The 17,487-nt window shown below is 43.0% G+C and overlaps 1 protein-coding gene across 4 annotated transcripts in view; it reads right to left on the reverse strand.

The window, feature by feature from the left end:
• PLEKHG4B (pleckstrin homology and RhoGEF domain containing G4B) overlaps positions 1 to 14,443 on the reverse strand; it is a 79,267-nt gene extending 64,824 nt beyond the window's left edge. For 2 of the 4 annotated variants that reach the window (XR_013978542.1, XM_080976461.1), the window contains exon 1: positions 14,123 to 14,442. Coding sequence is in view for 3 of the 4 variants with exons in the window: in XM_080976461.1 (XP_080832587.1) it covers positions 14,123 to 14,179 (57 nt within the window). In the remaining variant the exon portion in view is untranslated. Of the gene's footprint in view, positions 1 to 14,122 lie in introns of all 4 variants that reach the window. The other 2 variants (XM_080976462.1, XM_080976463.1) reach the window with 1 other exon arrangement.
• Positions 14,444 to 17,487: the final 3,044 nt, after the last annotated feature.

The following is a 17,487-nucleotide window of genomic DNA, read 5'->3' on the forward strand; positions in this document are numbered from 1 at the left end:
TGAATTTGATAAATTCAGCTATAAATGCAAACTGATTCGAATCTCTCCCACATCCTTATCTCTGGATATCTTTTCAGTGCCAGTGACCTTTAACTTGCACTTCATAAATGAAACCTTTATGTTTAAGCAATATAGCCTCCAATAACACTCTTTCCATGTAGCTTGATATTGGCAGAGAAGAAACATGACTAATAAACACTCCCACCAGCTTCATCTGATTCTATAGGCCGGGCTGGTCCACTCATGAGGCAAAGTGAAGCAGGTAGCAGAAGCCTGCAATAAGTGCTCTATGCAAGAGCTTGCCGCTGCTGCCACCACCCCTCCTCACTACTATGACTGTTACTATTCAAGATCTGTCAGAAAGTCAGGAGGGATGTTGTCCAGAATAGTTCCAACTGAGGGCCAAACTAGGCATGGCAGTTGTAGCCACATTTTCTTGTTCACATCCCCACCCCATTGCCAAATCAATTGGGATGCACAAGGTCTTATTTTAACATGCAAAGGGGCAAATGTTTACTATTTGCAAGGCCAGTGGTGCCTTCCCCAATAAATGCCCTCTCCCTGCCCCATCCCTGTTCATAAATTCATCACCTCTCACTCAGTGCTGCTTGTTGCTGCCCTTGAGGTCCATTTACACTTCGCCCCACCCTGAAACTCCCCTCCAGGAAAAAAATAATTCAACATATAGACCCCCCCCCCCAAAAAAAGCCTTTAGGAGGGTGAGAAGACCCATCGAACGGCCAAACAGCCATCTTGCACAGTGACTGATTTATATAATTAAGATGTAAAGGAGGACACTGGTGGATAGTCCCTGCTACCAGCCAAGAATGCATTTCCTCCCATCCTAGGTCCATTCTTCTTGCGTACTATGCAATAAGCTTTGCCAGGCTCATAAAAAGGAGAGGAGAGTGGTGGGGGATGAGGCTACGGGGCGGAGGGGCGGGGATGAGGCAAGGCCCTGCACCAGACAGCAACTTCCAAGCAAGGAAACCCCAATAAAACCTTGTAGCCCTCAGTCTCAGTCTTTCTCCTCCCTCTCAGGAGGCTCCTAGCCTCTGCTGAGCCACCCCCCCCCCCCAAATCTCTGGCTTGTGATGGTGCTGAAGGAAAGCAGGAGCCCAGCACACCATCACATACTCCCATTCCTACACACACACACACACACACACACACGGTCAGGAGAAGTTTGCTCTCCAACATGTTTCTAAGTGTGTGTGTGTGTGTGTGTGTGTGTGTGTGTGTGTGTGTAGTTTTAACCCTATCAATGCTTTTTTTAATTATTGATCACCCCCCCCCAATGCTTTTAGCTGTTTTTATTTTTATCTGCAAGTTGCCTTGAGTCCCTGTCTTGGGAAAAGGCAGGGTATAACTTCCGCAATACCTCAAGGGCCACCTCTTTCCATATGAACCTACCTGGACCCTGAGATCATCCTCCAAGGCCCTTCTTCATGCGCCTCCTCCACAAGAGGTCCAGAGGGTGGCAACACCAGAAAGGGTCTTTTCTGCAGTGGCTCCCCGTTTGTGGAATGCTCTCCCCAGGGAGGTTTGGCTGGCGTCTTCATTATACACCTTTAGGCACCAGGCAAACACATTCCTTTTTAACCAGGTCTTTGGCTGCTTGACATCCAATGTCCTTTTAAAATATGTTGTGGAAGGGGAGGTTATTGGGTTGTCTTTGTTTTCTATTTTTATTATGTGTTTTCTGTTTTTTTATTTTGTGAGTTTATGTTGTGAACTGCCCTGAGATCTATGGGCATCGGGTGGCATACAAAATAAATAAATATACAAAACCAAACAAAATCCTAAGGAAAAGTTTCCGCTTTCAATGTTGCAAGCACAGGGCTGTTTCAAACAAGAATAAATCATCAGGTCTCGTCAATTTATGCATAGCATAATGAACAAGAGGTTAAGTCCCTGCCCTAAGGAGCTTACAATCTAAAATTCAACCTAATGGGAGACCAGAGGGGCATGGGAAGAAACACTGGAAGAAAGAGGAACAGGTGGAGAAGGTGTATCTCTATCACTTGATGACTACAGTGCTGAGCCTTCACACAAGCCTGTGCAAAACAATGTTAGAAACTGAGATATGAAAGCTAGGAGCTAAATGGCACCCCTTAAACCTAGATTATGGACGCAACAGTTTTTTATAACAAGTATGCAAAGCTGAAAATTAATGAACTACAGTTAAAGTATTATGTTCATTTTTCACATGGTCACAATATTCTTAGGAGGGTCTCTTATCCAGTCTTCAGAGAGTAGCTGGAAGTGGTGAGGCCTTTCCTTCCACTCTGCAGTTTTAATCTTAGGTGCAGTACTGCGCCCAGAGCTCAGAAACTGCTCGCATTGATGAAATTCCATGTCGCAAAATGCGCCTAGAACAATGGGAGTTTTGAACACTGTGTGCAAATGATCCCTCAAAGATGAAATATCTGGATTGCTTGGCAAGCTGGCAAGTGTGGCTTTTCCAATGGCAGGAGTTTGGCAGACAGTAATCAAATTCTGAGTAAATCAAATGACATACACGAATGTGTGAACCACAACTTAGCCTTTTTAATGATTAACCAAATGATTTGGCACAATTGCTTATATATGTAGTGCTTAAAACATTGCTTGCTAACTTTGTTTTTCATTGATATAAACTATGCACCATTTCAGATTTGGTGGGAAAGAAGACGGAACAAAAACATACTGGGGTTAAACGGAAATAACCGAAAAGCTTGGCCGCCTCCAAGGCTTTACTTTTCTGCTCCACATAAAAGAGGGGCCTAAGATTTTAGCACTGCAGCTGTGCAGGCTCTTCTTCCCACCTTTCCCCAGAATACATTGTTTTGGTGATAGAAACTTCCTGGTACCAAAGCATTCCAGAGACGGAGAGCTCACCGCTGGCCGGTATCCCAGTGATTTATTTGTGATTAACTAAGCCCTTCTTAGTGTCCTCCCTTCTGCAGGCAGGCCAATGGTACAAGTCTAAAATTAACCAGTTTCAGAGAGCCCCAGAGAGAGAAAAGTTTTTTTTAAAAAGTTTCCCAACATTTCCTTGCTGGATCACATGAAAGGCCCATTGAGTCCAGCACTGAGTACCCACCAAACGGAGAGAAGGGGATTCAGCAAGCAGTTATAGAATCAACAGGAAAACATCTGATTTCAACAGGTTTTGAGCCAGGGCTATCTACAGCACAGAGCAGTTTCTAATGCAGTTGTCGCTATGAGAGATATGCTGTTTTGTTTCACTTAAGCCACTTATGGGTGTGGAAGTCTCACACAGAGATACACCATCTCTGAACATGGGAGATTCCATCAAACTGTTACAGCTATCATTTTACAACATCATCAAAGTTAATGGTAACTACCACCCCCCCAATGCCCAACTTGGGGTAGTGAATTACCTAAGCTGTGTAATGAGTCAAAAATGAATCGTGTGGACCTTGTAGGAGTATCTCCTTCTTCAACATTAACTCTTCCAACACAGATATTTTAATTATTGCAGGCTCAGGCAGTCTGAGGACAGCACAGTCAACTGGGACTTTGGCAGAAATGGTATTGGGTGGGTGAAGGGGGGGTCTCCCATAAGGGGCTTGAGGGGAGGATTGGCCCTGGCATGCCCCAAGCTCGGGCTGGGTCTCTGCCTGGCTGGAATCCTCTCCCCAGTCTCCCAGTGAGACCTTGTCAGCTTGGCTTGCACCACAACAGGGGTCAGCACTGGCCAGTTCCCTCAGAATGGGTTTACTACGGTGCAGCCTCATTGAATCCTATTCCACCAGTATGGGGAGAGTGGAATGACGAACTGATCCTCCCCCAAATCCTCCAGCTAATAAAGATTTGGCCTGATTTCATCCCAACACCCAGTGTCCTGTTGCAGTCACTTGCTTCTTTTGGGGGATTAAGAATGTGCCTTAAAACGACTTGGATGATGGACTCAAGGGCATCCTGATCAAATTTGCAGATGACATCAAACTGGGAGGGGTGGCTAACACCCCAGAGGACAGAATCACACTACAAAACGACCTTGACAGATTAGAGAACTGGGCCAAAACAAACAAGATGAACTTTAACAGGGAGAAATGTAAAGTATTGCACTTGGACAAAAAAAATGAGAGGCACAAATACAAGATGGGGGACACCTGGCTTGAGAGCAGTACATGTGAAAAGGATCTAGGAGTCTTGTTTGACCACAAACTTGACATGAGCCAACAGTGTGGCGCGGCAGCTAAAAAAGCCAATGCAATTCTGGGCCTCATCAATAGGAGTATAGCATCTAGATAAAGGGAAGTAATAGTGGCACTGTATTCTGCTCTGGTCAGACCTCACCTGGAGTACTGTGTCCAGTTCTGGGCACCACAGTTCAAGAAGGACACTGACAAACTGGAACGTGTCCAGAGGAGGGCAACCAAAATGGTCAAAGGCCTGGAAACGATGCCTTATGAGGAACGGCTAAGGGAGCTGGGCATGTTTAGCCTGGAGAAGAGGAGGTTAAGGGGTGATATGATAGCCATGTTCAAATATATAAAAGGATGCCACATAGAGGAGGGAGAAAGGTTGTTTTCTGCTGCTCCAGAGAAGCGGACACGGAGCAATGGATCCAAACTACAAGAAAGAAGATTCCACCTAAACATTAGGAAGAACTTCCTGACAGTAAGAGCTGTTCGACAGTGTAATTTACTGCCAAGGAGTGTGGTGGAGTCTCCTTCTTTGGAGGTCTTTAAGCAGAGGCTTGATAACCATATGTCAGGAGTGCTCTGATGGTGTTTCCTGCTTGGCAGGGGGTTGGACTCGATGGCCCTTGTGGTCTCTTCCAACTCTATGATTCTATGATTCTGCCTGGGCAAGTTCTCTTACTGTTTCTCTCTTCCGACACCCTACCCAAGCCTTTGAGCGCTTTGCTGGAGCAAGCCTTTCTCATTTAGAATAATCTTGGTTTCACGTAAAGCTTTTAGGGGAACTTATGACTGTAATTTTCATTGCTTGCAAGGCCTGCAGTCCCCCTTACAATCTTTTAAGGGTTTGCAGCTATGAAACAAAGGCAGCAGGGAAATAAAAGGACCAAGGTCAGCAAAAGTCAAATGCACAGGTGAGGGACTTTTCCAGACTGCCATTTTGTTGCACGAACATGAAATTGTTCCTAAGCTATTGCAAAGTGAGATCCAAATATCTGGTGAAGTTATCGAAGAGAATAACTGACAAAGGGAACCCGAATTTCCCTCAAGTACTCCAAATGCAGTATTTCGTTGCTGGGGTAATTGAATTTCAGTGTGCTTGTGGCAACAGTGCTATGTGATACACCATCTCTGAACATGGGAGAGTCCATCAGGGATAATTATAAGCATGTATTGATTGATCCCATTAGATGGCAGATGAGCACCCAGTGCTGTAACACGGCTGATGCTGGACATGCAGATCAGTTTGGATGGGTGACTAATGTATAAGCTTTCAAAGAAAAAGCAGGACTCAAGTTAATAAATGTCATCCATATCATCAGAAGTGACACACAATCTCTCCCCTGATTTAAACTGTTTTGGTTTTTTTAACCAGTATCTTAAACTCAAATGCAGCAGTGCCTGTGAACAAGCAAGTAGTACAAAACATGGAAGTAGGCAGTTCTTCAGGGACCTGGCCCTAGACCATTTGCGGAGGGGTGGGGAGTCTGTGACCCACCCAATGTTGTTGGACGAGAACTCCCATCAGTCACAGCAAGCAAACACAGCCAATGGTCAGGGGTGATGTGCATTATACAGTGGTGCCTCGCAAGACGAAATTAATTCGTTCTGCGAGTTTTTTCGTCTTGCGAATTTTTCGTCTTGCGAAGCACGGTTTTAACGGTATTAACGGTTTTAAGAAAAAGGAAACAAACTTGCAAGACGTTTTCGTCTTGCGAAGCAAGCCCATAGGGAAATTCGTCTTGCGAAGCAACTCAAAAAACAAAAAACTCTTTCGTCTTGCGAGGCATTCGTCTTGCGAGGTACCACTGTATAATACAACAATATCTTGAGGGCCACAGGTTCATCACCCCCTTTTAGGGAATGAAAGGTTAGAAGCAGCACTTTGAATTGTGCACAGAAACAAACAGAAAGCCAATTAAGCTCTTTCAGCATAGGGTTAAAATGAGCCTGTTATCCCCTTTCAGCAGCTTGACTACTATGTTCTCTATAAGTTAACGTTTCTTTTAAAAAACTAACAACAATTTTGAAAGGCACACCAACCCTATATGTCACACTTTACAGTAATCAAGCTTGTACAGTGGTACCTCAGGATGCAAGACACGACAGCGCATGTCGTGCTTCGCCGCTTCCACGCATGCACGTGACGTCATTTTGAGCGTCTGCTCATGCGCAAGCGGCGAAACCCAGAAGTAACGTGCTCCGTTACTTCCGAGTCACCACGGGGCGCAACCCGAAAATATTTAAGCTGAAGCGTATTCATCCCAAGGTATGACTATATGTTACTAAATCATGGAAAACTGGGGTCCCATAATTCCTTCTCTGGGTCAGGATGCTACTGATGGGGTTGTCATCTGTGCAGCAAAGATATCATACCCAAGATCTCTAGACAACTTCTCCCAACGACTTCATTAGGATGTTTAAACACATTTTTGGACACAGCAGATCATGTGAGAGCACCATAGTATAAATACCAAGGCACTTGATAGATAGGAGTGGAACCACTGGAAGAGAGCTTTTCACTCCACTTCACATCCCAGCTGGTGATCTAACACAGGCTCAGACTCTCTTGTCCACTCATACAATGACACTGTCCAGTCCAGGCTTGTTAACAACTATCTCATAAAAGTTGTAAGTTTGGATTTCTAGCCAATTTATAAAATCAGAAGGTGAAAAGGTTACTTGCTGTCTCATTCTGACTCAGTCACAGATTACTCTGTACAGGGGGAAATGCAGCACTTGCTGAGTCAATTTATAAATATTCTGGCTGAATCCTTGCACTTGATCTTGTTTGGGGCTTCAGATAAGGGGTTTAGCACTCAGTTCCCTTCTGTTGGATTCCAATATCACTAAAGCTTCTCTTAGTACAATTATATTGCAGTGGTGATGGTACCAGGACACACTTTCCAGAGAAGTAACTCACATTCTTCACCTTCTGACTGCTCACAGCTCTCCTTTACGTACAGGGGGAAAAACAGGTCCCCCCCATCCCATAATCAAGCCTTGTAGCCTAGACATGAGCACAGAGAACTTTCATGACCTTCAGATTACTCACATCCCCTATAAACTATTTCTATCAATGGAGCAGTGTTGGTAGCAGAGAGATAAAGATCACCCACTTTCCCCTACTCACAAACAAACTAGCACATCTGACCAAGTCAAAACACTGAAAATAGTGAGGGCAGCACAGCAGTTTAGACATATTTTCAAAATAAAAAATGGGAAAGTTCCTGATTTCACATTTCTATTTACATTATTTAGACTTTCTAACATATATGCACCACAGTGTCACAACCTTATCAAAATTTTCACACTGTTGCACATAATGAAAAATCGTTTCCCTTATACTCTTCCTAACCCTATTTCAGCGGCATTGCAACAGACTTTCACTTGCAGAGACTTCTCCTTCATCCCCTCCTCTCTGCAGCCTGCACTGCAGCCCCCAAATCTGCTCTGGAGCGTTGGGGGACTCTGCATGCTGAAAAGCATGGAAAGCTGTGGGGGCTGGGAGCTCCTGTCACACCCACTGACACAACACCGAATCTCACCCAGGGTCTTGCAAACAGCACAAGGAATGGCTCAGGAAATAAACACCAGAAGCTTCTTAATGCTGTTATGCTTGTGGCTGTCTATTTATTAACTTTCTGGAGGTAAGCTTATGGTTTCCAGAAGGATCCCCCAAAGTAACAAAAAAAGCTCACAGGCTTTGATTAAAAATTCCTTTATTATCCACAAGGTTCTTTATAGTTTAGATAAGTCTAAACAAACAGAAGCTTTTGGCATCTGTAAAATCATTTTGCTCTCCAGAGATAAAGCCCACATCCTCTTTGGAAATCCCCATGCAAGTTTGAACAGTTTTTCTCCAAGGGAAAGACAGCAGTTTTTGAAAGTGTGCACGGAAACTTAACAAGCTCCCCAAGCATAACAGCAGTGCACATCCCTAAACAGATTTTGCCCTACAACGGGAATTTCAAATTATTTACTTAGGTGAACGCCAAAAGAATTTTGTTTCCAGTCAGGAACTGCCTGTTTTAGCTCACATCATAGAGGTCAAACTTCGCTAACCACTTGATGTGTTGTTGTTGTTTAGTGGTTTAGTCGTGTCCGACTCTTCGTGACCCCATGGACCAGAGCACGCCAGGCACTCCTGTCTTCCACTTCCTCCTGCAGTTTGGTCAGACTCATGTTTGTAGCTTCAAGAACATTGTCCCACCATCTCGTCCTCTGTCGTCCCCTTCTCCTTGTGCCCTCCATCTTTCCCAACATCAGGGTCCTTTCCAGGGAGTCTTCTCTTCTCATGAGGTGGCCAAAGTCTTGGAGCCTCAGCTTCAGGATCTGTCCTTCCAGTGAGCACTCAGGGCTGATTTCCTTCAGAATGGATAGGTATGATCTTCCTGCAGTCCATAGGACTCTCAAGAGTCTCCTCCAGCACCATAATTCAAAAGCATCAATTCTTCGGCGATCAGCCTTCTTTATGGTCCAGCTCTCTTGATGTGTTACATCATATGTATGAACATGAGAAAAGTCTACAGGATCAGGCCAAGGGCCCATCAAGCACCCCATTCCCACGGTGGCCCACCAGATGCCCACGCAAAGCCCACAAGCAGCGCTCTCCCCACTTGGTATTCAGAGGCCACTGCTTTGGGGAGGGAGCACAGCCATCATGGCTAGCAGCTATGGGTAGCCTTCATCGCCATTAATTGGTCCAATCCTTTTTTAAAGACATCCATCACTACCTCTTGCGGGAGTGAACTCCATATATAAACTATGCACTGTGTGAAGATGTTCTTCCTTTTGTCTTCCAACGTTCAGCTTCACTGGATGCCCACTGGAGTTCTTGTGTTATGGGAAAGGCTTTTTACTACAGTGGTACCTCGGGTTACAGACGCTTCAGATTCGACTCCGCTAACCCAAAAATAGTACCTCGGGTTAAGAACTTTGTTTCAGGATGAGAACACAAATCACGCGGTGGCAGCCCCCATTACCTAAAGTGGTGCTTCAGGTTAAGAACAGTTTCAGGTTAAGAACGGACCTCCAGAACGAATTAAGTTCTTAACCAGAGGTACCACTGTGTATTCTCCACACGTTGCAAAAATTTATACACCTCTATTTCCCACCAGGCTTTTAGTATTTTTAACAGTTTAAAGCTGCAGTAGCAACTATTATTAGCAATTTAGAGTACCTTTCTCAGAGTATCTTTCTCAGGGCATTTTTATACAGTGGTACCTTGGGTTACAGATGCTTCAGGTTACAGACTCCACTAACCCAGAAATAGTACCTCAGGTTAAGAACTTTGCTTCAGGATGAGAACAGAAATTGCGTAGCAGCGGTGCAGCAGCAGCGGGAGGCCCCATTAGCTAAAGTGGTACCTCAGGTTAAGAATAGTTTCAGGTTAAGAACGGACCTCCAGAACGAATCAAGTTCTTAACCCAAGGTATCACTGTATTCTGAATGGGGGTTTAGTTTATATTTTACCTTCTGTTTAAATTGGAGGTTTGTTGTCAGTGTTGATTAATGTATTTTTAAAAACTGGCCTCTGCAGGGCTATATGCCACGTTTTAATTGTGGTGTTAGGCAACAGATTCATTTAATAAATAATAATAGCAGCAGCAGCGACAGAAGCAGCAGCAGTAGCAAAATAGCAAACAGTCCTCAGGAGACTGAGCTCAGCGCCCAGGGACTACGGCAGCAGCTATCCAAACAATTAAAACGTTTCTGGGCTCTTGTAGCAGGGACAAGATGAGAATTCCTGAAAGCAGCAGAGACATTCCAATATTTTCTTTTTACCTGTGCTCCCCTGCCCCCATTGAAAGTGGTGGTGAAAACTGGAACACTTTTGAAAGTGTTACTGATTAGTGAAAAGTTGTCCAAATTTACCCGGAACACCTTTACAAAAGAATAAAAAGGTCAAGAGTAGCAACAATAAGGTGGGAGGGGATTAGTTTAAAAATAGTGATGAGAAGGGGGCTGTGCATTTGGTATGGCGCAAACAAGGGGGGAGAGCTGTATGAAGGAGCAAGTTTGGCAAAGGCAGAGCTGTTGCACTTTCAGCCGTGTTTGATCTGACGCAGCTGCAACAGAAATGCTGAAATACAATTCATGGACATGCAAACAAAGCAAAGGCCTTGCTAGAGAAGTATTATAGAAGTGTCATGCTGCTGAGAGGTAATAAAAGAGAGGGATACCATAAGACAAGTTTCTGGTTTTAAAGGAAATGCCTGGACAGTCTTAACATTTCTTTCGTGACCATTAGGAATCATATCAGCTTAAAAGTAAGGCTGAGTGGGCAAGACTGCAGAACGTGCTTCTACCTGTCTCACCTGTGCTATCAAGGACTTCCCTGATCCTTAGCAATTGATCCTAACAGCTGTTGAGACATCTGAGAGGACATGCCACTTAATCACTAAAATGCACAACCCTCCCACAAAGTAGTGGGGGGAGGGCCTACCTCTCATCCTGCAACTTGTACAGTCACATCCTCCTGATATAAATCCTCCAGCTGAAATAACTACAGTTCACTGTTAAGTAGGGGAGGTGTCCTAAAATGAGAAATTTCAGAAGTGTTGTCATTTGTGAGTATTTTTATGCCTCGGACGTCTTAGTCTCCCCTTTCATGTGTTTACCACCGCAAATAATTATGTAGCCGCAGTTCTGAAGCAACTCTTTCTCTTAGTTCTAAGGGGATCGGAACTCACACATCCAAAACAACACTCTAATCACTACAACACAAAACACAAAACATAAGATGCTATTTAAAATTTCACAGCACGACTTTTTAACGGCCCCATTAACTGCAGTGCTGCAAAACGTGGGGTTTTTGCTGCAAAACAACTGTAATAGTTGGATACAGGTTTGGAGAGGATCCCAAATTTGGGGGCTTGAGGTTAATTTTCCTCTTTTTAACCTCTTTCCCAACAGCTAGGGTTGGATACTAAAGGTACAGCCAGCATTGTTTGCAAAGGCAACTTTGACCTTCAAAGGAGACGGATGTAGGATGCTCACCTATGTAAAAATAAAGTTAGCCCATTGGCACCAGCTTTATAGCTCAACACCTGTTAATAAGAGGACTACTGGTAGGTTATCACATAAATACAGAAATGAACATTCTTGTCTTGTATTGCCCCCAAAGCATGACCTACAACAGAAACAGATTTACTCCCAGCCCTGAAGGCTTTAAGGGATTTTAAGTCATTTTAGTCCTAGCACACCTTACTTGCAACTTCTTTTGACTGATGAATTTCACTTTAAAGGAAAATACTTCAAAAACAAAAAAAGGCTAAACAGCCAGCTGTTTCTGTCTAGACAATGAGCCACTGTAGGGGTATTATTGATCTCTGGAAGGTGAGCAAATAATGATTTGGTTGAAGGCATGCTTTTAAAGGAGGTCTCTAAATATTGTTTCATTGAAATGGTTTACAGCAGCAAAGAACTCTGAGAGCACAAGATAACTGATAATACCAAATGCTCTTCCAGCACTGTTCAAAGGAGAACACAAGTTTGCCTTAGGTTGCAGCATGGCTGAAGTTATGCAGGTGTGGACCTGACCAATACCCCAACTGTGAACTCCAATTTCTTTATTCAGTCACTTGCAAGGGGATTATTACCTTCAAAGAAATGTGAATGAGCCTTACAGACAGACAATGCCTCTTTTATTATATGTACCCTGTGACTGTATAAGTGAATGCAGTGTAAGATGAGTTCCTGTACTAGGGATGAGGAGCAGTATCTAGCAAGCCATGCTTTAAGAAGGAATTGTCAGCACTGCAAAGTTGCAGGCTGGCAGCCAATCCCGGAGGGGATGCTACACATCAGCTATATGCCATGCACTTTTGCTTCTATTTCTGATCTGCAATCTGCAATGTGGCAAGACATGGCAGTGCAGATTAGCGTGAAGTGATTGCTGTAGCCATCAGCCAACCTCTCTCGGCTAACGGGCATACTCAGAACTTTGTAGAAATGCTGTGGGCACAGGGCACCGGTTTAAAAATGGCTGCAGTGGGAGCATGGCACAAGATGAAAAGGTCTGGCACATCTAAAATAGAGACAGGCCCACAAAACAGTCCGGGCATGCTCCCCATCAAAGATAGCTCAAAGGACTAAAACTTAATTATTAAAATGCCAGCGAGAATAAAGAGGCATTGCTTTAGGGGATTTTACTAAAGGTAAAATAAAGAAGGATTGCCTCTTTATTCCACTGTCAGCACCAGGAAATCCTTTCTGAGGCAAGCATTCCACGTTCTGCCCGGACACTGAGGTCCAGCGCCGAGGGCCTTCTGGCGGTTCCCTCGCTGTGAGAAGCCAAGTTACAGGGAACCAGGCAGAGGGCCTTCTCAGTGGTGGCACCCGCCCTGTGGAATGCCCTCCCACCAGATGTCAAAGAGAAAAATAACTACTAGAATTTAAGAAGACATCTGAAGGCAGCCCTCTTCAGGGAAACTTTTAATGTTTAATAGGTTACTGTATTTTAGTGTTTTGTTGGAAGCCGCCCAGAGTGGCTGGGGAAACCCGGCCAGATGGGCGGGGTATAAATAATAAATTATTATTATTATTATTATTATTATTATTATTATTAATATTATTATTATTGCCAAGGCACCCCCATCATGAAGGTCTTCTCCCTCGCAGTCTCATTTCATTGTGCAGGGAGGGGGGAACCTAGAAAAGCACCTCCAGTGGAAATATTGAGGTCTTGGGCAAGCCCTAGGGTGTTAAAGGTTAATAACAACACTGAATCGGAATCCGGAAAAGGAATGGAAGCCAGAGCAGATGGCAAATAACTGCTGTGATGTGCAGAGAGTAGGAAAAGCCACTCTGTGAATGCCCAGAGGTGCTGTTACTTATGACTTCATATCAATTTCTTAAATGATCCACCATGGCCAAAAAGAGGAAAGATGGTGACAAACAGATAAGGCTACTGGAGGAGTCAGATTACCAGATCAAGACCTACAGAAACTGCAAAAAACAACACACAACTGTTTTCCTACCTACATCAATGCATTCCCTCCCCACCCCCACTTTCAGAATTAATCTAAGCAGCCTTAGGCAATAGCCATGAAAGCCTGGGCTCCCAGCAGGCTGAATTCTATGCCCAACATGACAACGTCCACAGAGGGGCAGTTCAGTCACAAAAACACAGAACACACAATTCGGACAGTAGGCACTGCAGTTTGTGTTGTAGTGCTAAATCTTTTAAAGTCGGAATCCTAGCACATAGTTTTTTAAAAATACATAATGTGTGCTTCCTAAAACAAAATCTTCTCTATTTCACATCTTGTCCTGTTTCAAAATATCTGATGCATTAACATCACAGATATCTTAATCTAAAAGTGTTCAAAATGTTGCCATCAGCTGTAACTTGAAAGCAATCAATACAAGAACAAAGAACAAAAGGCACCCAAAGAAAAATCTCTCATTTCAAATATTTGGAAAAAGTGGAATAAAATACAAGACCAAGATCTTCTTAACAACTGTAGAAGATTACAAAGGCATTTCTGTGATTTTGCTGTCCACCTCCTTGTTGGATTGTCTCAGTGAACTAATTCCTATTGCAAGCAAAGCAGACATTCTGACATAAAAGCTGCTGCCTGTATTTTCAAAAGAACAAATTCCATGTCTTGCACAAAAAGAAATAAAGCAGATTATTTTGCCCAAGAACAAAAGAAAGAATCCTATTCAGCAACCATCATGTTTGCAGGCAAGAAACCAGAAAAAGTTCCTGAAATTTCAACAGGTTTTCTCTAATTTAGTGAGGGCACTAACTCATTACCAAAACAGGAGCCCTCTTTATTTAGCAAAGTAGATTTGTTTTATTTGACTACAACATGCAAACTATAAATGTTGCTAAAAATGCCCCCATGAAACATTTTAATTAAATTTACAAATAATTACTAATAAAACTATTCTTGGATACAAAAAAGGGTTTCTGTAATCTTGTGAGTTTGGGGTTTTCCCCATTGCATTCGACATACCTTTATGCTCAGATAATTATCACTTCTTGTCTTTGGAGCTGCAGCCTGGTGATTCATAATGACACCCCCTCTCTTTGGATTTCAATACAAAAAAGTAGTCCATAAAATCAACTGTGTCAAGACAATGAAGACTGTAACTCAAGCCCATGCCCTTCTAATAATTTCACTTGACGTGTCTGCCAGATTCCTGTCACCCTCTTTTGCATGTGAATTTTACATACTCCCTCAATGTTCTCAGGGAGCTTCCTGCGCTGCCAGTTGCACACATCGAGACCGTGAGAACAGACGGGAGAGTTCACTTCCAAGCAGCCCGGACTGCTGCTCTCCCATTGCTTGAGTATGCAGACTGATGTAACTTCCTCTGTCCGAGGGGGGAGCGAGAGGGACGTCCGAGGCGAGAACAAAGCAGCTCCGAGTTGGGGGATCACCTCCACTTCTCACTTTACAGGCAAAACATCGGATCCAAACCCAGATAGAAGCTGAAAGGTGCAAAACTCCCCCCCCCCCACGGGGAGAGGAGATTCCCACGATATTTAGTGGTCTAGCGCAACATACAACGTTACAATTTGATTTGCCATGTAGACTGACTTGCCCAAATCATCAAGGTTAAAAAAAAAAAGCACATTCAAAGTTCTGCTTGCTTGCTTGTTTTATTTCTTTATTTTGTATACTGTATTGCCCTTCAGCCATAGATCTCAGGGCAGTTAACAACATAAAAAATACGATATATAAAACAACAACAACAACAACAGACCTCTCCCCACCCCCTCCCACAAACACATTGAAAAGGGTTGTTTTTGTGGGAACTATATTAGCATGTATTTCATTGTTGCTAAGTCACTTCAAGAATCTTGCAAGAAATAAACAAAATAAATAAAAATCATCCAGAGAAGGGACTATAAGGAAGTCAGATTATACTGTTAATAAGAGTTCCATCTCAAAATACAAATGGAACTTATTTTCCTTCTAAATATGTAGCGGGTAGCACTTTCAGCTTTTCCCACCATGAAGATTATTTCAGGGTAAAACTAAAAATACAGTGGTACCTCAGGTTACATACGCTTCAGGTTACAGACCCCGCTAACCCAGAAATAGTGCTTCAGGTTAAGAACTTTGCCTCAGGATGAGAACAGAAATCGTGCTCCGGCGGCGCAGCAGCAGCAGGAGGCCCCATTAGCTAAAGTGGTACCTCAGGTTAAGAACAGTTTCAGGTTAAGAACAGACCTCCAAAATGAATTAAGTTCTTAACCCGAGGTACCACTGTAATAGCTCAGTCCAGTTACAGCCACAAACACAAAATTTATGATCACAGAAGTGCATCTCCACTTGTATCCAAGTCAGTTCAACAAGTCCTGATGAAATCTGAAAGAGCACAATTACTAAGAAATTGGATCTCAAATCCGAAATCCCCAATCCAAATGTTGCTTCTGCCATGAGCTCATGAGGTGGCATTAGGCAAACCATCCATGGGCATGGCCAGAGGGGGAGGGGGAAGCTACCCCCCACCCAAATCAAGTAAATAAATAAAAAAAACTTAACAAAAAGTAGGAATTTGGGGAGGGTCCTTATTTCTTTTCTTCCTCCATACCCCTTTGCAACCATTTCTTTATGTCACAAAAAATTGAATGTTATCAAAAAACTGGCAACAGTAGGTGTAATCATGTAACTCCACTACACACCATTAGAATAGATCATGTCTTTGCCTGTGGTCACTGGCAAAGTAATCAAGACTGCAAAACACGGTCGCCTGCCTCCTGCCAACCTTTCACGGGTGAAATAAGAGTGCCCACCCAATTTAGCAATCAGGATCCTGAAGTTGAACTGCCCTCATCCCTCATTAAGACATTTCCAAAGGCTCTTCCCCACCTGCTACAAATAGAATTTATATATTTTAGAAACGCATACCTTGGCACAATTAAGGACAGTAAAAAAAACACCAACGTATCTTAAATCTCACAATGGATTTTGCAACTTAATACGCCTTATTCAAGAGTATCAGGTTATTTATTCATTATTATCTGACAGGTTTTGTTACATTTATATCCCACCTTTCTTCATTAGCGCTCAACGTGTGATACACAGAGTTCCCAAAATGATTCCCACTCTGGGGAAGGAAGCGCAATAACCTGAGGAAGTGAAACTGAAGAACATAGGCAACATTTTAAGAGCATTCCTCAAATCTTCTCAAATAGTAAAATGGCACAAACTATTTTATGAGGAACAGTGATCAGAACCTCAGAACTATCTCTAGTACATAAGAACCATTAGATCTTTTACAGCTCAATACAGATCTGACAGACTTTCTTCTATTATTATTATTATTATTATTATTATTATTACTACTACTACTACTACCACCAGGGCTTTTTTTCAGCCAGAACTCAACAGAACTGGGTCTGACACCTTTCAGGTGGTCGCCATTGCCATTATAAGAGAACACGGGAGGAGTTCAGGGTGAGTTCTGGCACCTCTTTTTCTAGCTAAACAGCACTGGTTATTATATTTATATTCCACCTTTTTTCGCTGATGGTGACTTTCTAAGAGCCGCCTAGCCCTCAGGGGGGTAATAAATCTGATGTAGTTTCAGCTGAACCATCTATACTTGCAAGTCAGACTCACAAAAATGATTGCTACTCCATACAAAACAAAATAATAGCTACCTCATGATATTTTGGGTGGGAAACTGGTAAAATGTGGGCTAGATGATGTTACTGTTGGTGGATTTTTAGCTGGTAGATGGATAATACTTAAAAAGCACTCATCAGCGCCTCATTGTCAAGTGACAAGTGGGGAGCCACAGGGTTCCCTGCTGGGCCTGGGATCGTTCATTTGTATATAGCTTAGAAGGAGTGGAAAGGATGGTCATCAGATTTGCAGATGATACCAACTAGATAGGGTATTTCTATCTTACCAGGCAGAAACAAGACCTACAATTATTTTGATAAGATGGAGAACTGACCCCAAACTAACAAAAATAATTTCAATGGTGATAAATGTACAAGTTCTGCATTTAGGTAGGAAAAATCAGATGCTCAAATACAGAGGAATGTTGAAGGAACAGGGTATGTTTAATTAATAATAATAATAATAATAATAATAATAATAATAATATTTTATTTATATCCCGCCCACCCCAGCCAAAGCCGGGCTCAGAGCAGCTAACAGCAATAAAAGTAATCTGGAGAAGATTGCCCATCCTCAAATACCTGAAGAGCTGTCACACTGGACCAAATTAATTTTCTGTTCTCCAGAGCCAGCTTCCCTAACCTAGTGCCTTTTAGATGTTTTCGGCTACAACTCCCATCATCCCTACCAGTATGACCAGTGGTCAGGAATTAAGGGAGTGGTAGAAGAATGCACAAGGA

Source organism: Podarcis pityusensis (assembly GCF_964106645.2).
Source record: "Podarcis pityusensis genome assembly, chromosome: 13".
In the NCBI taxonomy this organism is placed as follows: Eukaryota; Metazoa; Chordata; class Lepidosauria; order Squamata; family Lacertidae; genus Podarcis; species Podarcis pityusensis.